Below are 26,321 nucleotides of genomic sequence, written 5' to 3' on the forward strand. Positions count from 1 at the left end.
GTCGCAAAATTATAAATTTTTTATCCTCACAAAGCGTGGTAATTAATAATATTTGGTATCGTCGATCTGTCGTTGATACTCCTCGTCGTCGGGATTCGCCTCGCAGGCGTTATCGTTGTTTGGCGGCCTTACACCATTGTATCTGTAATTTTAATTACATTGGAAGTTAGACGAATGAAAAATATTCTATCACCTTAATTTGCAAGTGAGAGACCTGGAAAAATCACCCTTGCAGAGTCTCCAGGGTAACACGTCAATTCTCTCGTGCAGTGTAGGTGATATCTCAGGACTGACAAAATTCGGAGTGCCAGCACCGGAACCACGGGTCAAGAGTTTCCTTCGATGGTCATAACAACAGTGTTGAGCTGCGGCGCTTCCGCTTCCTTGTGTCAGCAACGAGCGCACGCAGTAAGTGGCACCAGGCTTATAGACGTCAAGCCTTTGCGAACTGCCACTTACGTCTCTCCACCTGAAATACTTCATTCGCTTCTCATCCCAAATTTTGTCGTCATAAAAGATATTGCTCGGGTACAGGCACGGACAGGCAGGTAATGACGTTAGACCACCTGTAACGGTGAGTTCGAGAAACCAAGCACCGTAGTTAGAACACTATGAATGTCGAGTTCGTACCTAAGAAAACCTGCTCAAGTTTGTCCTTGCTGTTTAGCCACTTCTGACAAGGATCTTCGTTCGTTCCGTTCACAAAATTCAGCTCCTTGAATATCTCTTGCCCATCCGTTGTAGAAGCGTTTCGCAGACTTTGAAATAATTTGCTCACTAGAACACTCAAGCTTTCGTGGAAGATAACTCGATCGTCGATGGCCGAATAAATATCCGAAGGATCCGACTCGTCAAAGTAATCTGTGCTCTCGAAGGAATGCTTTGTGGATCGACTTTCCTTCCTGGTTGATTCGTCAACATTTTCAAACTCAATTTCTGTAGAAGTGGATCGTTCGTCAACGCTGTAATTCACGGAGCTGATATTTCCCTCCGTTTCCTTTGAATCGATTTTGCTCTTCTCCTCGTCGGTTACATCGTAATTCTCCACGTTGGTCTTATTGTACGAATCCTACGTACCGAGAGAAAAAAAATGTAGTCCAATTTATGTTTATGAATCTTCCTTGAAGATCTATGCAGCGTCAACGTGACAAATAATCACCTGCACGCCGTCGTTCATCCCCAATCGGTCCCGTGATTCTTCCTCGGCCTCTAGAATCCTACTGTTTCTATCGGGATCATCTTTGGTTTCTTTGGAATTTTGATCTATTGGTACTGTGTCGTTGTCCAACAAAAGAGACAGCCTGGTCGCAGAAATATTCCGAAGATACGTCGATCGATTTCTGTAGCGACGTCGTTTCCGATGTTTCGCGTGCCTCGTAGGAGCCGCTTCATCTTCGACCTGTTCGTTTCGTTTACTCCGAATCAATTGACCGTTTATCCAGGATGAATGAAGTAAGCCCAAAATCGATTTTTCACCCACGATCCTTTCCGAATCTCCACTGATTTCATGATTATCGTTCTGTGAATAAGAAAGAAATAATGCCTGTCGATTATTTGATTGGTGAAAGAAGTCAATCTACAGCAATTCGAATTCAAATGGAGCGGATTTGATGTAGAGGGTTCATTCGTGACAAGAGTAGGGTAACGATGGTCGGCGAAACATCAAAAGGAGCCGTGTTCGGCTCGTCGATGAGATACGAGGCTCGCGCAAGGAAAAGGGACACGGCAATACATGCTGGAATGGAACGGAGCGAAATGGAATACTCTCACCGATCCGTGAGACACAGAACGTTTCTACTTCTTAGAAGCGTTCGTTGTAAAATCATTTCCCATTCAATGGCGTAGCAGCACCAATCGGCGTGCGGGGAAAATTTCGGTTTCCCGCGTTTTCGTTCGTCGAAAAGAAAAAAAAAAAAAAAAAAAAAAAAGAAGAAAAGAACGCAAAAACGCGCGAAATCAGCTAACTCTTTCCCTCTGCCAGCGTTACTTTTAATCAACGTGTTTCAACGAGAAAGAAAGGAAAAAAAAAAAAGAAAAAAGAATTTCCAGGCCCGCGGCGAGCGAGTTTTCCTTTCGATCGCCGTTTAAAATTTCATCCCAGTTTCGGCCGCGATTTTCCTCCTCTTTTTCGCTCCTCCGCCCGGAAACTCGGCTCGGATTCGGTAATTCGCGAGGCGTGCTTCACGGCAGTGAAGTTTCGAATCGTTGCCAAGCTGAAAAATCGCGACGAGCTTCGTTGAGAACGAAGCGAATCGAGGTGAACTTCGAGACGTTTGAAAATAATTGGAAACGGTTAACAACGTGCGACGTGCATGATTCGTGCATTTACCGGTCGAAAGCAAACGCTCCAACGGTATGAAACGCGAGAGATTGATTTTCAAGAAACTTTTTGACATTTTATCGAGTTAAAAAAAAAAAAAAAAAAAAAGAAGAAGAAAGTCTCTGACGTTTTGGTGAAACGAAAACGTTAGAGACTCTTTTTTTTTTTGAAAAATTTGAACTCGACTCGTTTCGTGGAAATTTTGAGGGGTTGCAGCATAATTTAAGAGTTATTTCGGAGGTAAAATTATATTTCATTGGGAAAAATAATACGTACATTTTGCACTTGTCTAGTAATTGCTAAAAATGTCAACAAAGTTCATAAAATGAATGAAGGCTCGAATCATTTAGCTGTGGTCTGAAGCAAAGCAAATTTTTTTTTTTTTAATTTTACGCTAGACTGCAAATATTTTTTCGCCAAGCCGATTTTCAAAATATCAATTTCTAAAAAAAATGTGACAGCTATCTAAACTGTAATTTTCAACTTCTTTTGTGAATAAAAAAAAAAAAAAAAAGAAATCCGAAAATATTAAATTTCGCTTCGTCAAGTTTCGTTATAAAAGTTTCATTCAAATTGATTAACAGTAATCTTTCAGATAATTCCGATAGCAATTTGGAAAGTCTCTTTTCGCCCTCAAAAATTTTTTTTATCGTATCATCTATGCTATTTATTTACAAAAGAAGTATTTACTTTAAATATAAAGGACGCAGCGTTGGAAATAATCATTCTATTAAAATGGTTTCAATCCTTCTATCATTATTTTTATCATTCTGTTAATATTTGGTATGAAATTATATTTTTCCTTTTTTCATGTGATATTGTTCAAGGTTGAAGCAATCATCGACATGTATTATGACTTTGCTAGAACAATGATATTTTGAATCTTCTGAAATACAATTTTCTCTGTCGTCGTGAAAAGCAATGAGAAGTCTGATTGACCTAAACCTAACCTAACGCTAACGTCGATTGAACTAACGACTGTCTCTGTCCTCACAAATTTCTTCTTCCAAATTTTTTTTTTATTCTTCTTATTGTCACTCTCATTACAATTAGTTCATAATTAGCAAAGATTATAAAAGAAGAATGTGCTGTTGGTTAGATTTGAGCACGATGTTTTTGAAAGGGGCAGTTAAATGAGTGTTGAATTTAATTCCTAATTATTACTTAATTATTCTAAAATATTAAAATATCAAGCAATAATTTCTAATTACTACTTAATTATTTTCTAGAGCATTCCAGAAGAATTTCAATGATAACAGAGTGTACAGTTTTTCTCGACTTCTTAAAAAGCGTACGTACATCTTCCAAGACCAAGCAATTAGCAGAAACAACGTTGAATCAATTTGAACTTTTCTGTTATCGATATACACAGTGGTCACTGAAAGACTGAACGATATAAAACAAAAATAACTTTGCACTGAACACACGTTTTTTTTTAAATTTATTATTTATTATTTATTATTATTATTATTCTTTATTTATTATTATTATTTATTATTTATTATTCATTATTATTATTATTCTTTTTTATTTATTATTATTATTTATTATTTATTATTCATTATTATTATTCTTTTTTATTTATTATTATTATTTATTATTCATTATTATTCTTCTTTTTTTATTTATTATTTATTATTTATTATTCATTATTATTACTATTATTTATTATTTATTATTCATTATTATTATTATTCTTTTTTATTTATTATTATTATTTATTATTTTTTATTATTTCATTTGGATATATAATTAATGGATTTTTTTCAGTATTACTCGTCAAAAGCAACAAATGAACAGGTTGTGACCTTATTCAAAGCCTCCAGTTTTTCAGTGGCCACTCTGTATAAGTAATCACGTCGCCATATAGTCTAAACCCGCCGACCAGGTTTTTCCAAGTCCCCGTGAAATTATTCCAGCCCTCTGGGCTACGAACGAATTATACGAGGTCGTACGTCTCCGCCGAGCGAAATTAACCGATTGTCGAGCGCGAGCAGATCGAGAGCCTAAATATCGAGAGAAAGAGAAAGAGAGAGAGAGAGACCTTCGAACTCGCGAGGAAATTGAAGTTTTCCGGAAGGCTGGCTCGGAGTAATCGGCGGCGCGCCACGCGACACCCTCCAAGGAGAGACGCTCCAGAAGCGCGTCAGGATGGATTCACATCGACCATCCCGCTTAATAAACACAACTCGGGGCGAAGTTTTTGTTTTTTCCGGAGATACCGCCGCTCGAAAATTGCGGCGCGCATAATCGTGGTGAAGTGGCTCGTCGCGAAACTCCGGCTGTTTCGTTGCCGCCGCTCGGCGAATTTATGCCGCGGCCATAGTTCGCCGAAGCAATGAAAAAGGCTTAATAATCGCCGAGTGCCATAACAGCCAACTTCTTCCACCCCGTCCACCCGAGATACCGCCGCTTTAAATTCGCGAAACTTGCTCCACGCGGAAAGGCGTTTGCACGCTTATCTCGCGGTACTTTCTTTTTCATCAGCTTTCCCGCGCCCCCGTTTCCTCCACGTTTATTACGTTTCTCCAATTGCGCGAAAGCGTCTACGAAATTCCGACACGACTCCATTTAACGCTGGAACTGGCCGAAATTGGCGTAGTAGACGTGAAACCTTGGTAGGCGTGTTTTTAGAAATTTAAACACACGTGAGGATGAGAATCGAATTTCACCGTTTTTTTTTTCTTTTTTTTTTTTTTACTGGTATTATATTGTATTTTTTTCTTTCTCTCATTTGAAAAATATGTACATTGCAATGAATAGTCTCAAAAATTTTCTGCTTGTTACAATTTATTAAAACGTTTTGTTAAAACGTTGCGACTTTTTCGGAATACAGTTGATAGGTTGTGGTTTAGAGGTTATGGTTACATTTTTACTATATGAGATATTGTATCGTTATTAAAAAAAAAAAAAAACAAGTGAGTCATTACTTGATTTTCAGCTTCCAGTGTTTCAAAATCTCTTAAACAAACCGACCCATATATTTAATATAGGATGCAAGCCTACAGTATAATAATAAACTAAAAAGTATGTATTTTTTATTTGGAACACTCTAGATGAAATCACCTTTTGCAAGAGATGTTTCTTTTGTTTTGTAAATCTATGATCATTTTTTCAATTTTCTGTTTGTTTCATTATAAATTTACATGTAAATATATTACCAAAAAGTAACGGAATACAGTGTGTTGGTAGGTTATGATTTAGAGGTTATGGTTACATTTTTACTATGAGATATTGTCGTATCGTTATAAAAAGAAAATTTCAATTTTCAGTGTTTCAAAATCTCTCAAACAAACCGATCCATATATTTAATATAGGTGATGCAAGCCTACAGTATAATAATAAACTAAAAATTATGTTTTTTATTTGGAACACTCTGGATGAAATCACCTTTTGCAAGAGATGTTTCTTTTGTTTTGTAAATCTATGATCACTTTTTTAATTTTCTGTTTGTTTCATTATAAATTTACATGTAAATATATATATTACCAAAAAGTAACGGAATATAGTGTGTTGATAGGTTATGATTATATTTTTACTATGAGATATTGTCGTATCGTTATAAAAAGAAAATTTCAGTTTTTAGTGTTTTAAAATCTCTCAAACAAACCGATCCATATATTTAATATAGGTGATGCAAGCCTACAGTATAATAATAAACTAAAAATTATATTTTTTATTTGGAACATTTTGGATGAAATCACCTTTTGCATAAGATGTCGTTTCTTTCGTTTTGTAAATCTATGATCATTTTTTTAATTTTCTGTTTGTTTCATTATAAATTTACATGTAAATATATATATATATATATATTACCAAACGGTAACGGAATACAGTGTACTGATACATTTTTACTATAAGACTTGTCATATCATTATAAAAACAAATTTCAGCTTTCAGTGTTTCAAAATCTCTTAAACAAACTGATTCATATATTTAATATAGGTGATACAAGCCTACAGTATAATAATAAACTAAAAAGTATGTATTTTTTTATATATATTTGTAAATTATGTATTTTTCCTGGATGAAATCACCTTTTGCAAAAGATGTCGTTTCTTTTGTTTTGTAAATCTTTACTTTTTTAATTTTCTGCTTGTTATATAACTATAAATTTATATGCAAATATATATGTATGTATGTATGTATGTTTATATTTTCAAATATCGATCACATTTAACACAAAATGTAACAACTCTTTTGAAAAAAAAAAAAAGGAAAGTAAGGCATCACTCGCCGACTTAGCCCAACTTGATAAGAAGCTCGCGTACTCCGTTCGTATTATAAAGCTTTTCCACGTCTTTGACTTTAATGTCTCCGATGGGGATTTTACGCTTTGATCGTCGGTAGTTCCAGCGTTAATTACGATTCCCTGCAAGCTTTCCACGCGGATACACGCGTTCAACAGGAGTGGAGAGGAAAGGAAGGGAGAGATATCTTGGAAATTCACTCTCTCTGGCTGTTTCCCCGAACGAAACTTTTCAAAACGCCGCACGCCGACGAGTTCTTTTCGACTCGAGATATCAAAACGTATGTATGTACGTACCTGGAGTATCTGGCGCACTCGTAAACTATTTCGGGAGCAGCGTTCGGCGCCCTTATCCGTGGATAGTTGCAGCGTCGAAAGGAACCGAAGTACGCGTCCGCCTTCCCTAGCAGTCGTCCCTGAAACGTGCAACACACACGCGTACAGAGAGGCCGCCGAGCGAACAGGAGACGTATGACTAACGTTGCTTTTAGCTAATTAAAGCTAATTAACTATTAAAGAAATAATTCAAAAATAACGAAATTATATTATTAAATAAATAAAATATATAAAATTCTATTATATTAACTAATTAATATTTAAACTAATTAACTATTAAAGAAATAATCCAAAAATAACGAAATTATATTATTAAATAAATAAAATATATAAAATTCTATTATATATAACTAACTATTAAAGAAATAATCCAAAAATAACGAAATTATATTATTAAATAAGTAAAATATATAAAATTCTATTATATTTAACTAATTAATATTTAAACTAGTTAACTATTAAAAAAATAATCCAAAATAACGAAATTATATTATTAAATAAATAAAATACATAAAATTCTATTATATTTAACTAATTAACTATTAAAGAAATAATCCAAAAATAACGAAATTATATTATTAAATAAATAAAATATATAAAATTCTATTATATTTAACTAATTGATATTTAAAGTAGTTAACTATTAAAGAAATAATCCAAAAATAACGAAGTTATATTATTAAATAAATAAAATATATAAAATTCTATTATATTTAACTAATTAATATTTAAACTAATTAACTACTAAAGAAATAATCAAAAATAACGAAATTATATTATTAAATAAATAAAATATAATAAATAAATAAATTATATTATTAAATAAATAAAATATATTATTAAATATAAAATATATAAAATTCTAGTATATTTAACTAATTAACTATTAAAGAGATAATCCGAAAATAACGAAATTATATATATCATATCAAGTAAATAATATATAAAATTCTATTATATCAGTTAAAAATCTCTATGAAAATTAAATTTAATTCGTTTTCAATTGAATGATTTCATTCGTCATTTTGTGAAATAAATTGTCAGTAGAGTTACAGTGTCTCGTGAAATAAATTAGAGAGTTTTATTATTCGTGAAATAAATTGTCAGTAGAGTTACAGTATCTCGTATAAAAATTCAATTTATTCATTTCCAGTTAAACGATTTATTCGCGAAATAAATTGTTTACTATTTGCCAGAATTTTTGTTCGTTATTTGATTCTGATAGAAACAACTATCCTTGAGGTAGAACGTCCAATATTTATATTTATTATCACATTTATGTTTGTCTACAGATACAAGTTGAAATGGATATCGTTCGATTTTATGACGACTTTTGACAGACGAAATTTAGATATTCTCTATGACCGTATATTAATGAAACAAGCATCTGTAAGCTATAATATTCCCCTCCAGTCTACGTCATCAGTAGAGAGACTATTCTCATTTGCAACTTTAACAGATGTCCCCAAAATTTCGTTCATTAGCGGACCAAATGTTTGAGGAACGAGTTCTATTAAAAGCCAAGACAAATTTCTGCCTTCTGTGATAACACACGCTAAGGCAAGAAACACTAAGATGACACAAAATTATTTTCATTTCCCCTGATTTTTTTTTTTTTTTTTTTTTTTTCATTGGAATATTTTAATTTCTTGATATTTACTCTGAAGACAAATTTCCAATATCAGTTCTTCAATTTATTATTTTCCCAACTACATAGCTTCAAATTCCTTTAAAAGAGCTACAAATACCATTATATTATTAAATATAATCTCTATAATATTCATATTACTATATTAATTGAAATCCACTATTCGCCAAATACGAAAGAACTTTAATCGTTTCAAAAATTTGCTCACAAAATTATCATTCGAAATCAATTTCTGAAACGTCTCTGCCAGCAACCAGATGACCTTACGACCTTTTCTAATCGTTTCGAATTCACAGTTTCCGCCATCGTCAATTTCGAGGCGAGGGAGAGAGAAGGAAGGCCAGTGTGAAACCTAACCCAAACCTCTACACCTTCCGTGAATGATCGGGGGATGGAAAATCAGCGTCAAGCCGCGTCGGTCGGTTGAACTCCCGAGATCGGGATCCACGTTCGCGGTCACGTTTTCCGGTTGTGTTTCAGCTCTCATTCCGGGTTAATGGCGCTCGGGATTTGTAGCCGGGAAAGGGGAGAGAACGCGACTCGCCGTCGGAGCCTTCTGGGTGGGATCGTTACTCTTTTATACGAGAGGATTCGCGATGGTTTTGTATTGGAAACGGGTTCACGAGCAAAACCGTTGACCCGGTGCCAAGTAGTTTCTTCACCGAGAGATTAAGTTTCGCAGGGCGCCCCGTGTCTCGGACGCCTTTCTTGCACCGCGCGCGAGAGATCGTAAAACCGCGCTTCTCTCGGCTCCGCTTCGCTCTGGTTCCCTTCGCAGTGGAACAAGCGGCTAAAAGTCGGACAGGATTTCCCGGGATATTACTCTTGGGGACCGGGACAGCGGGGAATTCGATTGTTCGCAAAGGGCGGACTATTTTCTCTCTCTTTGACACCAGAACTACCGAAAATCGTGGTCAAAATGCGACCAATTTGTGATTTTTATTGGACATATTTTACATATTTTTAAAACACCAGATATATATTTTATATATTTTTGAAACACGAGATATATATATTTTATATATTTTTAAAACACCAGATATATATATTTTAAATATTTTTAAAACACAAGATATATATATATTTTGAATATTTTTAAAATACCAGATATATATTTTACATATTTTTAAAGCACAAGATATATATTTTACATATTTTTAAAATACCAGATATATATTTTACATATTTTTAAAACACAAGATATATATTTTACATATTTTTAAAACACCAGATATATATTTTATATATTTCTGAAACACGAGATATATACATCCTACATATTTTTAAAAAACAATAACTTTCATACTTCTACAATACAGAATACATATTTCCATATATGAGATTACGTCAGTCTCATCAATGTTGCTAGAACAAGAGAATATTCTCATTCAAATTGATGCATTTCGAAGCATTGCTGCACTTCATTAGACACAAACCTAATTGAACTGTTTGACCAGTGGCTTCCATGCGTATTTATAATCACACGTCGTTTACTCCAACTGGGGGTTATGACTTGTCCGTAATTAGACACCTAGCGGCGCTCTGCCTAATTACCTTGACCCCGTCTCGTCGACTCCTCGTTTGTTCACATTTCCAACAGACGTGTTACATGTTTTTGAAACAGTGTATTCTCAGAGATTCATGTGGTGGTTTCTCGTAAAATAAATAAAATTTATCAATACGTTATAACTAATAAAAGCTTCGTTGTACTTCGTTCTGTTACAAAATTTATATATTTTATATTCTCCACTTTAACGTCTCTCTTGACGGAAATATCGCGTTTTAATCGCCGACATAGTTCCAATGTTTTAACCAGTGTTTGTCCAACCCCCGGCGAAGACGCGCGTAGTATTTTTAACTGATCCTCGCGTAATTCGTGCAAACGAGAACAGGTCGTGTTAATATGTACACGCGAGTCGTCGCATTTCATTCGAGATGGCGAATACGATGGTGAAATTAAAAACGACGTCTCTAAAGGCACGCGGCTCGCCTCGTTTCGCCTCGCCGGCACTCGACTCACGGAGATTTCTCCTTAAACGAACGGATTCACGGACACGGCCGCTTCCTCGGGCCGCGCACACAGTCGCACGAGCGCAGCAAGGCAAATGTAAATTCACTTATGCATTTATTCATCCTGCTACTCGAGTATTTTCAAAGCCATTTAGAGGCCCCTTCTGCGTTGCGCTTCTCCGGAAGGATATATATACATATATATGTATATATATTAGGTATGTAAGTGTACATACGTATATATATATATATAGGTGTATGTAAGTTTCGAAAGGACACTCGTGCACGGATGTTGACGTCGAAATTATTCATTGGCTGTTTTTACGCTCGTTTCCCTTGTTTCGACCTAATTGACGAATCTCTATAATTTCTATAATTCTTTCTTCAAAAATTTCTACAATTATCTTTGTACTTCTTTCTTGAATAATTTCTACAATTATTTCTTAAATAATTTCTATAATTATTTTTGTAATTTCTATTGTAATAATTTGTTTAACTTGCGTACCTTTGTCTATCTGTATTTCTGCCTACGTCCTCCAGCGTAGTAAGAAAAGATGTTTTGCAAATGTTGATGTTCAAGATTGCAAAATTCTCTGATCGGTTACTGACATGCCATTTTGTGCGTTTATTTGGGAAATAAAGTAACTAATTGTTTTTATTGTTTACACAACAAACAATTTGTCAAAATTTTCCTACCTTTTCTTTTTTCTTTGTTCTTTCATTGCCCCTCTTGCCCTACTTTTATTCAACGCACCCAATTGCCTACCTGCCAGAGATTACTATCGCCCTCTTGAATTGTTCCAGCGCCCACCAGGGGGAAGCACTGGTTTCAACTTTCCTTGGTGAGGTTAAGTAATGTCAAAAATCTGAGAAACAGTGAAATTTACGACAGAATATTGTCTATTGAGACAATTGGGAGAAACTAAATTCAGAATTTGGAAAATAAGCACGTGCCACATATGTTACGCAGATGGCCGATGAACTCTCAAAAATAACTTTGTCTGACATTGTCTGACAGATCTTGCAACGCAATTTTCTGTTTTTCTTCTTCTTCTTCTTCTTCTTCGTCTTCTTTGTGCAAATTTAAAATTGCCTTGACATCAAGGTCATTAGGGACAAAGATATGAGTGGATGTATTTTGACATAGCATGGATATGTGTCCATGAGTATTGAAGTTTTTTTTTTCAGATGATTTTGAGAATAGAATCTTACCACTTAATTCACATAGAATATATTGTTTTCGTGACAGATTTTTGATATTTATTGCAGAAGGAACTTTCAATTTTCTTGATTAGATATTCATCAATTCTTCCTTTTCTAGTTAACTCGCTTAAAGTTAAAAGATTTGTCTTTCACGAAACTTCCGATACTGGAAACTTTCAATTGGAAACAATGTTTGTCCCACATTTTTGTCCAAGTTGCAAAGTGCACGTTGCAGAAGAAAAGTTGCACATTGTTTGTACGAGTTGAAACGTCTTCAACGATGTCACTTTCCGTTCCATTCAATAAAGCTTCGAGGCAATTTTCTTGCCTCTTCAATTAACTGGGCAGCCCCGGATGAACTGGGACCTAAGACTCGAGATCGATGAAAACCGTGGATAATCGGGTTCGAGTTAATCGAAACTCCGTCTCGCAAGCAACCCGCTCCGACTTGTTCTAAAACACGATCGTTTTCGATCGAGTCTGTTTATCAAGAGAAGAAAGAGAGAGAGAGAGAGAGAGAGAGAGAGAGAGAGAGAGAGAGAGAGAGAGCGAGGATGCGGTTTGCACAAGAAGCCGGAAAATGCTTTATTACACGAGTTATTGCACGGTTCACAAAGCAATCTTCCCGGTAATTTTGTTCGTGGGCATCTTCGCGTCTTTTAAGAGAAAGTTGAACGCGCGCTCGCGCGTTCCTCGCGAGAGCGAGTTATAATTGGCAGGGAAGAAAGAAGAGGAGATAGACGCCCGGCGAGAAATTGGCGAGCTGTGGGAGAGGAGACGTTAAAAGAGAAACGGGAACGAGCTTCTTCTTCTTTCTTTCTTTCTTTCGTTTTCTTCCTGCGAGGCGAGGGGGAAAGTTGTACGAGTCTCCGAGGCCGCAGGGAGTCCGGAAGAATTTCTCTGGTTCCTTTCAAGAGCCCAGTACTCGAGCCCAATTTGCGAAACAAGCGTCGTTCTCCGCTCGTAGTCGGGTTAAGTGGAGACGGTCTCTCCTCCTCCTCCTTCTCCTCCTTCAGCCCCATTGGGACGCGATCGCGGTAGATCTCGGTGACGCGACTCGACTCGACTCGACTCGACTCGACGCGATGCGACACCGTGCCGGGTTCGCGTCACTCTCTCTGCCGAAGGGAGGGGAGTGGAGAGGGGGGAGAGTTCGTTTACAATCTAATTTCGTTGCCTCGGGGAAGACTCGGCATTGGCCAGGTAACACCGAGCAATTCCTACCAGTTTCAAAGTTCCCCCCTCCCCCTGCCCCATCGCGGGGAAACGGACGACCCTCGTTCACCCAAATTCCATTTCCCCCGTAACCAACCGTGCCTTGCCTCGCCACTCGCCGTTCGTTCTCGCCCCTATCACTATACACTGGCTTCAGCACGCTTCAGCGTCGAATGTTTTTAAATCAACGTTCTGACGTGCTTTGTACGAACATTTGATCTCTACCTTCAATCTCTGGCAGTCGTCGATGAAACCGGCGTGTTTCGCGAGTGAGAAAAGTTGGTGAAACGAAATTTCTTTTCCTCTTCTAGTTGGCTGTGGATAGTTAACCAACTGGACCGTGTAACTGATGCTTGTTTATCGTTGGTTTGACATTGACGATCGACTCGAGGGGTTTTTATTTCGTGCACACGCTTGGCGCAGGATATATTTCGCGATCCTTTTTTTGAAAAATTGGACTCCTCTATTCTGCGACCATTTTTTTGACTGCTTTCCTTCTTCTCTGAGAAAGTTTATTGAATTATACCTATGACTTAATACTTGTAATCTATAACCTATGATCATAAACCTATATGATATAGTGAATAATACAATGTATATTATACAGTCTAACATAACCTATAATCTTTGACCTCTATATACTGTATACAGTTGAGTTATATCTATATAAGTATATACTGTGTAGGTTAGGTTATATCTATATACCTATAACCATATAGCCTAACATAATCTATAATCTACGACCTCTATATACTGTATAGAGTTGAGTTATATCTATATATCTATATACTGTATAGGTTAGGTTATATCTATATACCTATAACCATATAGCCTAACATAGTCTATAATCTACGACCTCTATATACTGTAGAGAGTTGAGTTATATCTATATATTTATATACTGTATAGAGTTGAGTTATATCTATATAAGTATATACTATCTATATAAGTTATATCTATATAAGTATATATATATAAGTATAGGTTAGGTTATATCCATATACCTATAACCATATAGCCTAATACAATCTGTAATCTACAACCTCTATATACTGTATAGAGTTGAGTTATATCTATATATCTATATACTGTATAGATTAGGTTATATCTGTATACCTATAATCATATAGCCTAATATAATCTATAATCTATGACCTCTATATACTGTATAGAGTTGAGTTATATCTATATATCTATATACTCTATAGGTTAGGTTATATCTATATACCTATAATCATATAGCCTAACATAATCTATAATCTACGACCTTTATATACTGTATAGAGTTGAGTTATATCTATATATCTATATACTATATAGGTTAGGTTATATCTATATACCTATAACCAAATATAACCTATAACTTAATATATATAATCTGCAATATTGCAATATTGCCTAACCTGTATATTATATAGTGAATCTACAATATATATATTATAATCTAACACAACCTATAACCTATTATCTATATATTATATAGAATTAGGTTACATCTATATAATTATATATACTGTACAGGTTATATCTATATACCTATAACCAAATATATAACCTATAACATGTAATCTATATATAATAACATTTTAAATTTACAAAATGAAGACGAAGATACTGCGGAAACTTGCAAGACAATAATAAATAATAAAGTGAAGTGACGAGGATGCTGGAGAATATTTCGCTCGAGGAAGTTGTTTCACTGTTTTACAAGGGAGCGTAACGAAGCGTCACCGTCTTGATGAAATTTGGCTTAAAACGTAACTTTGAGAAAACTATTTGACACTATTTTATTTTATTCTTTCTTTATCGACAACTGTCAAAGGATTGAAGGGGTGTAAACCTATTCTTAAAATTTTGACTCTGGAATTTATTTCGACAGATATACCTCTGACTATTACTTATTTTTTAACCTATTACTTATTTTTTAACAAGTTTAATGTATACCATTTTGCAAAAAAGCTATTTTGTTTAAACATAATATTATATATTATAATAATAACATTGTATTAAACAATAATAAACAATATATAATAATAAACAATAATAAACATAATATTAGATATTATAATACAATAATAACATTGTATTAAACAATAATTAACAACATTGTAATACAATAATAACATTGTATTAAACAATAATTAACAATATTGTATTAAACAATAATTAACAATATTGTAATACAATAATAACATTGTATTAAACAATTTATATTAACATTAACATTAAAAAAATGCGTACCTTTGTAATTATGATTTTTCTAGATGAACGTTAATCATGTTCATTTACGATATACTATCCTGCGAAAAAGACGTATAGCTGTACTTTGATGACAGACTGACAAATAAACAATTCTTATTAATCACTTCCGCGAAGTATACTGAAGAACTCGCTGCACCTCAAGTCGAAGTCCAACTGACGATCCTAACGATCCTAACGATCCTAATCGCGCTCGTCGTTCGATCACCGAAACGACGCGTTTCCACGAAACGCTCTCGTTATCTCCAACCTAACGCGTTCTTTCTCTCTTCTTTTTTTTTTTTTTTTCTTCTCTTGTCCGACGAATTGAACGATTATTCCGCTCAAACGGGCGTCATTACGTGACACGCCGAGCCGCGGCGCGTCGAACGTTCAATACGTCCCCCTCCCCTCCACCCCTCCACGACCGTGCCCTTTACATTTCTTTCGGCCGAGTGAATCCGATCGTCCGAATCGTCGGGATCCAGTGCACTTGTTGAACTCGTTTGTTGCTCACCGGCTCGAAACGGGTTCGTTACGCGTCGTAATCGCGTTGCCTGGGAACGGCGTGTCCCTCTACGCCCCCCCCCCCCAACTCCTCCCGTTCCCACGCCAGCGAGCAACCTATAAACTGTTTCGTGCAAAATCCGTAATTCGCCAATTTCCGGGACTCGGTCGGTATGCTAATGCACCCGCTGGCACACGTATCCGCCGGCTTTTCGCTCTCGATCGAAAGGGCGGCCAAGAGAGCGCCTGGAATCGGCAATTCTTGCTGGAGAATTCACGACTGACTCGGGCGGCGAGATTAATCTTACCGGGGCAGAGGAAGATTGCTTTTATCTCAATATTTTCATCGTGGAAATTCGCCTCTCCGATTTATTACGCCCAGTATATACACGCAGCGAGCATCCGGACATTGTTAATGCTCGGATGCTGGGGTACTTGGAGTGTTATAATGTTGCAAAGGGAAACGACGAAGCCCCGGAGCCCTTTACTTTCGAAACGCGCGCGGTCCCGTTTATTCGAAGACGGTCTTACCGTTTGCGTGGCTGGTGGAAAAGTGAAGAACTCTTCTCCTCTCGGAAATGCTACGTCGGAAAGTTTTCCTTTCGACGACTGAATATATAAACGACTAAAAATGAAAAGGTTTGATGAAGTTTAATTAAAAATTAAAGACCCCCCCCCCCCTTGCAGCGACTTGATTTTTTTTTTAAATTCTGAACAGTCGAACACGTTCTGGAATTTTCTCGAATTTATGCCCAATATTGAAAGTTTAATAAACGAAGAAAAATCGTACAAAAGGGGATACTTCGATCTTCAAATACATTAGGTTCGGCTGTAACAAAGATTTTAGCTGCGTTTAGTACGAGAAGTATAGTGTTTTCATTTGTCCATTCGTCACGTGAGACACAAAAATATTTCAATAAATATTTTTCATTTATTAAGAGCACCTATAAGTAATCTCGTTTCCTTGAAATTTAATGAACATCATCATCTAGCGACAATAATTTGAATAAGATAAAACTTTGCACAGTATCAAAAGGCTGTCCTTGCTATTTTTTGTTTATTTACTTGGATATTTGAATTTAATTATTTTATTTATTAATCAAATTTAATCATAAAATTCTATTTATTTAATCGTAAAATTAAATTTTATTTATTTTTCATCGACCACGTAGCTTGACGTTGAAAAACGAGTCCAAACTTATCGTCGTAGAATTTACTTTTTCACAAAAATATCAAGTCGCAGTATTCGACGACGAGGAAATAAATCCAGAAATTCCGAGTGAATCGAACTGGAACCCAGAGGTCCAGTCCAAGACGACGAGAAATCGGGGTGAAAAAACGCGACGTCCACGTTCGCCAGGCTCTTCACGTCGGAGAATCGAATTATCCACCTCTGACGGATGCGGTTTTAACAACCTATTCGCAAGAGAGAGAGAGAGAGAGAGAGAGAGAGAGAGAGAGAGAGAGTCAACCCAGCGATGCTGGTTCATCGAAATATACTACGTATCCGCACGAGCGCGTATATCGGCCAGTATGCGTAATCGGATCACACTTAATTACACAGGGAAAATCAACAGTTAATGAAGAGAATTAGCGAGCCGTTCGCCACAAATACGCGGGAGGGGGAGGAGGAGGAGGGAGGGGGGAGGAGATGGTAAGGGTCGGTGGGGGTTAACGAGCTTCGACGAGCGGGAAGTCTTGAATTTCGCTTCGTTCCCCAAGTTTCGCCGTTTCGTTTGCCGCGCACCGGCCGGAAAGCGGAAAGTTGCTCGCTATTTAACAGCGGCGTTAATATCGAGAAAGTTTCGGTCGCTTTACACGTAAAATCTCTTCCTCGCCGCACGCCCCGTGTCTACGCGTTCGAAGTAACGTAATAATTTAATCATCGACACGACCAACGGCGAAGCGAGACGTGGCGTTCAATTTGCCGAGCCGATTTCCAACGGCTATAGAAAACGAGAAGGTGGACGATTCAAGTATGCATGATTGGTTAGCAACAAAATTGATGGACAATCAGGTCAGTCGTCTCTGGGAGATAGACTTCGAGCGTCGATATACGTTAATGCAGAAACATTCTCGAGAGCGCTGAGTTATGACTTTTAGACCGGGTGTGACTAACTGGCGACTCGTGCCCCCACTCCTCGTCACCAGGCCTGTCCCCTCCATTCCATCAGTGGTAGAGTGGGGGAGAACGTGGTGGGGAGAACGAGGCAGTGGAGGGGGTAACGCTAGCGACTCGGGTAAGTGGGGACGACAAGGGCCCGCGGGCATCCATTTAGCTGGCTCTGGTATAAAACAGACTCGCGGTCGTCTCAAGCGGATAGGTAGTCATAGTCCTCGTTGGTAATCAAAGAAGAGTTTCACGTCGTTTAATAAGAATAATTTTACGTCGTTAATCGAGAGCAGTCCCGGTCGTTGATAAAGAGTAGAATTTTTCCAAGTCGTAGCGAATCAGAGAAAACTTTGTACGTTTCCGCTGCAATAAAAATTATACAGTCTCGTTATTGAACATCAAACAAATCAAGCTCAACCACGTGTTCGAACATTATAATTTCAACACAAATTAAAGTTCGACTCGAGAATTTCGACTCGATTCATCTTTTCATCTTCAGAAACCTTCCAGATTTGGACGTGGCGAGACAATTCGAACAAGTTGAGTTGCAACGGTGCAAACACCTCGACATTCGCGCGCTCTCTCTTTTTTTTTTTCGTCTCGCTTCTTCGGATAAACAACAAGCAGATGTTCTCGGGCACGTGCCTACGGTACTCGAATACTTCTAAAAATACGAACGCACGGATATGCAGGGTAGGGTCCCGTGAGCGATGGCACGACCGAGTTGGAGTCGAGTCTACGTGGAGAAGTGAAGAATAGGTCGAGAAGAAAAGGATAAAGTTTTCTCGCTCCTGGAGGAAATCTTGAAAGTTTGAAGATTGATCAAACGTACTTGAATTTGAATAATTCTAGATGTGACGGGGGGGAGGCGGGGGGGGGGATATAATTAAAATAAATAAGGAGGTTATTTTATGTTTATTAAATTGTTTCTGTAAGATGCTTCGTCTTCGTGAAAATCGAGTTAGAATGTTTATTTCAAATACAAAGGCAGTTCTTACCGAAACACGTTCGCACTCTATTTTCTTGAAAACGATGCCTTGAAAAATTTTTATTTTATATTTTTGTTTTTTGCGCCCCTACAATGCGAATTTGGTGAAACTCAATTTGTATTTGAGAAATTTTCAAACTCAATTTTTTTTTAGATGCTTCAATTGCAAAGTCATTATTTTATTGTACTTCATCGTATGTAGGTGATAATATTTAAACAAAAAGTAACATAAAATACTATTAACACTATACTAATTTTAACGCTAAAATCTATAAAATATATAATGGTTAATTCGTAATTTTATAGAGCACTATTTAATTTTATAGATTGCTATAAAATATATAATGGTTAATTCGTAATTTTATAGAGTACTATTTAATTTTATAGATTGCTATAAAATATATAATAGTTAATTCGTAATTTTATAAAGTACTATTTAATTTTATAGATTGCTATAAAATATATAATGGTTAATTCGTAATTTTATAGAGCACTATTTAATTTTGCAGATTGCTATAAAATATATAATGGTTAATTTATAACTATTATATGTTTATATTTATAACAATTCTCCTATCAAAATATATTTATAACAATTATCCTATCGCTATAATCCAACCTATATATATATATTCATATAATACTCACAACAATCTCTGGCACCGATAGTGCAACAAAATGATTAATAACATCCACTAAACTTTCATTGTTCGAAGAATCAGCCAGAATATTTCTTGCAGAGATATTAATTTTCGAAAAATACTTCTTCAAAGGGATCGTTATTGTCGAGGAGTATCGTGGTAGAAATAATAAAGTGTATTACTTCATCGGCCACAAAATGAATTAATAACATCCACTTGTTAATGTTCGTGGTTCGAAAGATCAGGCATAACATTTCTTGGGCGGAATTTAATTTTTGAAGAAGCTTCTTCAATGGGGTTCGTGGAAATAATAAAGACCACTTTTTTTATTTTTTTGAGTTGTCCACGAGATGAATTAATAACATCCACTGTGAATGTTCATGATTTGAAGACAAGGTCGGATAAAATATCTCTCGCGCGAAATTCAATTTCTGAAAAAGCTTCGTCACTGGAGAGTACGCTGATAAGAAGTATAATAAAACGTGTTGCTTTGCTTTTCGAGTCACTCGTCAGGGTAAATTAATAACATCCGCTGTTCAAAGTCGAGGATCAAAATATCTCTCGCGCGAAATTTAATTTTTGAAAGAGCTTCGTCAATGGAGAAATAGTCAAACGTGTTGCCCCAGTTTTCGGTCGCTCGCGATGTGAATTTGATCCGCGGATGGGTTAATTTCGAGTGGAAAACCGTATCGTTGGCAGACAATCGAACGGCTAATGGACGACGAGTGCTCGCAGACGGAAGAAAACCGACGCGAGGAAGCGAGGAGGAAAAGTTTCTCCAACCTATCAACGTTTCCTCGAATCTTTGTTTCGTCGAGCGAACGTTCCCGCCGTTCCCCCCCGGAGACATTAATATGGCTTGTCACGAACGATAGAGTTCCCAGGCAAGTTGGACGGGTGGTTGGACGTGTCGTCTCGCGCTTCGGGGTTTCGAAGCTTCGAAATTGTCGGAGCTTCGCGGCAATTCAATGCCGCCGCCGCGATCGACAAGACGATTTTCCTCTCCCAAACCTGTCCCGTTCGCGGAACCTGTGCTTCCTCCGATCGAACGGAAACGACGTCATACACGCTTTTATGACCGCGCTATGGCTATCGAAGAACGAAGTGAGAAACGTCTTCTTTAACTTTCTTTGTTTTCCAGGGATCGAAAGTTCGCGCAGAGGCCTTTGTTCAGGTGCTTTTGCACTCGATTTGTAAGGGGACTTAATTTTAGCTAGCAACTGAAATTACAAAATTTTTTTATGTTTTATATTATATTTTATTTTTATATATACATATATTTTATTTTATATTTTATATTATATTTTATTTATATATATATATATATATATATATATATATATATACATTTTATTTTTTTTTATTTTAAATTTTATATTATATTTTATATATATATATATTTTATTTTATATTTTATATTATATATTATTTTATAGTTTATATTATATTTTATTTTATAATTTATATTATATTTTATATTTTATATTTTATTTTATAGTTTATATTATATTTTATTTTATATTTTATATTATATTTTATATATATATATATATTTTATAGTTTATATTATATTTTTATATATATGTCTATTTTATTTTATTTTTATATATATATTTTATTTTATATTTTACATTATATATTATTTATTTTTTATATTATAATTGCCGATAATTATAATGGATGGTGTTGTACGACATAATATAATCACAATATAAAAATGTCAAAAGTAGAAATTCTCGCAGCAGTCGTGATACTTGTCGAATTATTCTAATAATTCGGGACAATTCACTATAAATTAAACTTCCTATTGCTTCTTACGAAAGTTTGTCAAATGACGAAGGAAATTTTTCAAGAGATCGAAATTACGTGTCATTAATTTCTACACACTGTACTTGATGATTGTTCCAAACGACGTCACATATATTACACTTTACCGACCGGCGGTAAAGTATAATGGCCGATTAATAGATAAAATGCAATAAACAAAATTTCACGCTAAACTGAAACACTTAAACAGAATTTATTTCCAATGCTATGTCATTTTATTCGAAGTGACATTTCATTCGCTAATTCGTAAACAAATTGCTGGCAGAAAAATGTTTTCTAACCTAACCTATATTTTGCCTCTCTCAACCTAACCTATCAATTTTGCCTTTTTTTGACCTGACGTAATAAATTTTGAACGTCGCGATTAACTATACATATCGTGAAATGAAAAATGCACCATTGAACAATTGAAACATCATGCACTATGTGTTACAGAAAATTATTTATACTGTATCTTGTGATGACGTGAAGTTAACTTACGCTGGCTCTAGAAAAAGACATAGCAAAAAACATAGGGTGATTGACACCGCAGCCTGGTATGATCGGAACAACGAAGCTCGTTTCGCTTCGTCGTTTATTAATTCAACGAGCATGTTTAATTTACAGAACCCGGTTGTCAACGATCGATGTCCAGCTATCGACACACACATACACACACACACACACACTACACCGCGGTTCAATTAATATCCTCCCGATTTTTCTGTTCTTTTTTTTTTTTTTCCTTTCTTTCTTTCGCTCGTTACGCTATTTATCCGCAGACATGCGTGTTCGTTTCGCGATTAGCGATCGCGAACGAAGCTCGCCTCGGTACCAGCGAATTCTGTCCGTGGGAATTTTCGGCGAAAGAAATTGAAACGTCACGTTGACGGATGCTGGCTCGACTCTTAGCCTGGTGAGTTACGGGACAACCCATACGGGATTCGTTTCGTTTTGGATGGACGATAAATTCCCGGATATATGATTGATACGTCGTCGCGTAACGAACCGCGCGGCATCTCTCGCCTCGCTCGGCCTTGTTACGCGACAGACCTCGGCGAAATTTATTTCGAACAATGCAGGCTGTCCCGGTTAAATCCCCGATTTAGGACGAGCCCCTAATTCTTATAGGACAAAACATTTTACCTACGTGGTTTCAGAGCAACATGGACAAAGTTTTATTAATTTAACAATTAACGGATAGTGAAAAATTCCAGTATGGGCCGACGACGAAAGAAATCTAGTGTGAACTTTTGAAAAAAATCGATTTCTTTTTTTTTGCATATTCTTAAAGGACATCGTCATTTCAAAAATAAATCTCTGTAACCTTACGTGTGAACTCCTAAAATTAACAAAGTGGTTGTTTGAAGAACGCGACGACTGGCAATACTAAACTTTAAAAGCATTTTTCTGGAAACTATGTTTTTCAGAACGGTGTGCATATCTCAAAATCTACTTGACCAATTGACTCAAAATTTTAAGTACGCATTTAGTACATGCGCGACTATAGCCTCTGCCAGAATCAACCAAAAAATTTTACTTTTTATATTTTTCTAGACTTCCGAAGTTTAACAAAAACGTGCAAAAATCGACAAAATCGAACTTCAAAGTATCGCCACTTTTTTAATTATCAACTTTTTTCTTTCGTTTTGGTACCTGCTATAGCCAAACTCATACTAATTAAGGAACATTCACGTTTTTTCATTTCCGACAAGCAGAATGGCCGAAATCATGGACACCGTGAGACGACCTTTTTTTTTTAAAGCGACTACGTTCGAGAGTATTTAACTTTTTTTTGTCCCAAAAAATTTTAAAACGTCGTCGAAATACGTACAAATAAACCTGCAAAAGGTATAATAGTTTCTTTGCGAAAAAATTCCTTAACAAAGTTAAAAAAACACTAGAATCCCCCTTAAGTGGTCAAAACAGCGTGAAATTTAAAAAAAAATCGATTTTTTTTGTTATGTTTTAAACAGTAGTTTGAAGTCTTGGAAATAAGATACAAAAAGCCTTTAAAACGACTTATTCTAGAGCTATAATAATAAATCCGCGGATACGGAATAATTGAATTCGCATCACTGCTCACAACTTTAAGCAGTATTATAAAGTGTAAATACTTTTGGTGAATCGAATATTAGGGGACTTGGATTCTGACCAAACGATCTAATCAATTGTTTGCTGGAGTTCTATTCTGATTCACGAATAAAAAACGGTGAATTCGACGACGCAGTGATAACTCGAACAGAATGTTTCGACGTCCTTGAAATTTTCAATTTCTGCCATGTTTATTCAGCCACCATATCGTGTCAAATTGGCGAGAGGAACAACCCTTTGTATACATCTCTGTACTCGGCTGAACGTGGGAGAAAATTTGTAATTTGTCAAACAAGTTGAATTTCGAAGAATCGCGGCGTAACGCGAAACTGATCGAAGACTTAAAATGTTCCAAAACATTCTAGACAAAAAACGAATTGTTTAACACTGAAACTACCGACGACCGGAGTACGATATTCGTAGCAGAGGAATTAATACGATGAAAAACACAAGCTTCACTATCGAAATATATTTTGGGACATTATACTTACATCTAAGCTTGATAATTTTCTTTTTTATAGAATAAAAAAATATTTTATAATATAAATATGAAAATTGTTTTATTTACAATGTAAATACGATTGCGACGAACGTGGATTATACGTTTGGCGTTGAGCGAGATACAGTAACGTGGTACAATACTCGAACAGAGTAAAAGACAGAGGCAGTTGTGAGCTAATTAATAATTCACACAAACTAGATTTCTCCAATTGCTTCTTACGAAAGTTTACAAAGTGATAGAGATCATTTTTGTTTTCTTTTTATTCTTCTTTTTTATGTACCGTGGTTGTTGTAGAAAACTTGAGAAATGAACGCTGACAATCTTAAACTTAAACGACATCACACGTTGGAGAGATACAATGGACGAAAATTTCGCGCTGAATGCCGTTTCAACGGGATGATTATTGCCAATGCTGTGTGATGCTGGTAGATGACGTAGAAAAAGAGAAAAAAAGTTTCCGAGGGCAAAGGATTAAAACTCTAGGATCCAGAAACATAAAATTTCCTCCATAAAACTGGAGGAAAAAGAAATTACAAATTCGTCGTTTCGATCGCTTTTGGCGATTCCAGTGTTAAAAATCTGTGTTTCGCGTCTCGACTCGGCGAAAGGAGCAACAGTACTACAACCGGGCGTCGACTCACCTGGATCCAGTAAGGCAGATAAAATCCGGAACAGGCGAGGATGGATGCCACGGTGGACAGGGTCGCCCACAACACGCACAGCACTGTCATCTCATCGGTTTGAAAGCGTCTCTCCTCTCCGTGCCTCTCTGTTCCCCGTCGCTACTCGCGCATCACCAGCCTCGAAACGGCCGTTGTGTTTCGAAGCTGGCAGCCGGAAGATTTTCAATTCTGTACACGCACGCACGCACGCACGCACACGCACACACGCATACGCACAAAGAAACACAGAGGCATACACAGCGACCGACACTCGCGAGATCCACTTGTCACAGATTCGAAACCTCGAGTGTTCTCTCCTCGTGACTGCTCCCTTTGTGCGAACGAACAACAGCAGCAGCAGCAGCAGCAGCAACAACAACAACACGGAGAAGACGTTCGCGGCGCGTCTTCACTCACTTTCCACTGAACTGAACGTTGCCACGCGTCGCGTTGACGAGAATAGACCTAATTCCCCCCGACGGTGAATGAGGAAGCCACGGTTTCCTTCTCACGGTCAAGGTGACCGTTCGCGACGAATCCACCTTTCAACGACCATTCATCTTCCGCTCCTACGCCGCCCTGTGCGTTTCGCCACGCATCCGATCCTCGCGAGCGGTGTGGAAGAACTCGGTTAGAGCACAGGTTCGTCGGGAGGCGGCATGATCACGCGTGTGCGCGAGCTTCGTTAATTATAGCCGCGTGGAATTTGTCCTCGGCTCGCGAGGGAGATTCATCGCGCGCGAGCGCGCGCCTCGCGACCGCCTTTTGGCAGTTTTTCCTTTCCTTCGTTGTTTTTTTTTTCTTTTTTTTATTTTTGGTTTCTTACGAGGAAAAAGGGAAGAGAGGAGCCACGCGTCTCCTCTTCCCTTCGGCACTCGGCTTGAATGTTTTCACGAGCACGCGAGAGGAAACGACGACGGACCGAGTGGTGAAGAAACGACGGGAGGGGGGAGAGAGAGAGAGAGAGATAGAGAGAGAGGGACGGCGAACGACGACGGGACCGAGAGTGGTGGTGCTCGGCGCCGCTTCGTGACTGCGACTGGCGAGCCGAGCAACCGAGCTTTGCTCTCCGCCGCTTCGGTCGGTCTGTCAGTGCGCGCCGAGTGCAAGAGGCGCGCGCTCCTCTCCCCTCCCCCCACTCTCCCCACAACCTCATTTCCCCTCCAATGCTCGCCCCTCTGCCGCAACTGGCCGACATGTGTGCGCGTGCTGCGACTCTCTCCCCCCTCCCCCCAACTCCTACGCAACCGTCCGTATTCGATATCCGACCTTCGCCCTTCCCTCCCACGTAGTCTCCTCGCACGCGTCTACGCCTCTCTTTCTCTCTCGACGCCGCTTTCCAAAAAGAAAAGGGAAAGAAAAAGAAAAAAATAGAAGAAAAGGGAAAGAAACAGAGAGAAAAAGGAAAAAGTTTAATTAAGGTGGCCGACTACTTCTACCTAGTACCTCCCCGACGCTCTTTCGCCTAGCTACCTGTTGATGGCTTTCTTGCGTCGTCACCGTGCGACAAAACTTTACACCGGTTCTGTGATTCGGTTTGCAACGAGGGGGCACCATTTGTGACTTTCTAGCAGGCAGTACCAATGAAGGTTACACTGAGTGACTGAACGTGTCTATTCAAGGGGGTATTCTGGTGTGAAGTGCGTTTTTTTTTTTTAACTATTCTATCTTTTGCAGTCAAATTGACAAGGTTTATTTGTACGTGTTTCAACGACGTTTTAAAATTTTTTTGAGACAAAAAAAGGTTAAAGTTAGTGGCACTGCAATACTCTCAAAACGTAGTCGCTTT

The 26,321-nt window shown here is 37.2% G+C and overlaps 1 protein-coding gene across 1 annotated transcript in view; it reads right to left on the bottom strand.

The window, feature by feature from the left end:
• The window catches only part of LOC122530939, a 10,494-nt gene extending 474 nt beyond the window's left edge, over positions 1 to 10,020 (bottom strand). Inside the window, exons 1-7 of the mRNA XM_043658377.1 lie at positions 9,990 to 10,020; positions 9,357 to 9,451; positions 4,750 to 4,752; positions 1,160 to 1,519; positions 631 to 1,069; positions 215 to 566; positions 26 to 142 (exon numbers count right to left, since the gene is read on the bottom strand). Of these exons, the coding sequence (XP_043514312.1) occupies positions 43 to 142; positions 215 to 566; positions 631 to 1,069; positions 1,160 to 1,519; positions 4,750 to 4,752; positions 9,357 to 9,451; positions 9,990 to 10,020 (1,380 nt within the window). The 3' untranslated portion in view covers positions 26 to 42. The remainder of the gene's footprint in view (positions 1 to 25; positions 143 to 214; positions 567 to 630; positions 1,070 to 1,159; positions 1,520 to 4,749; positions 4,753 to 9,356; positions 9,452 to 9,989) is intronic.
• Positions 10,021 to 26,321: the final 16,301 nt, after the last annotated feature.

The sequence above is a fragment of the Frieseomelitta varia genome, unplaced genomic scaffold (genome assembly GCF_011392965.1).
Source record: "Frieseomelitta varia isolate USP_RPSP 00005682 unplaced genomic scaffold, Fvar_1.2 scaffold_365, whole genome shotgun sequence".
Classification (NCBI taxonomy): domain Eukaryota; kingdom Metazoa; phylum Arthropoda; class Insecta; order Hymenoptera; family Apidae; genus Frieseomelitta; species Frieseomelitta varia.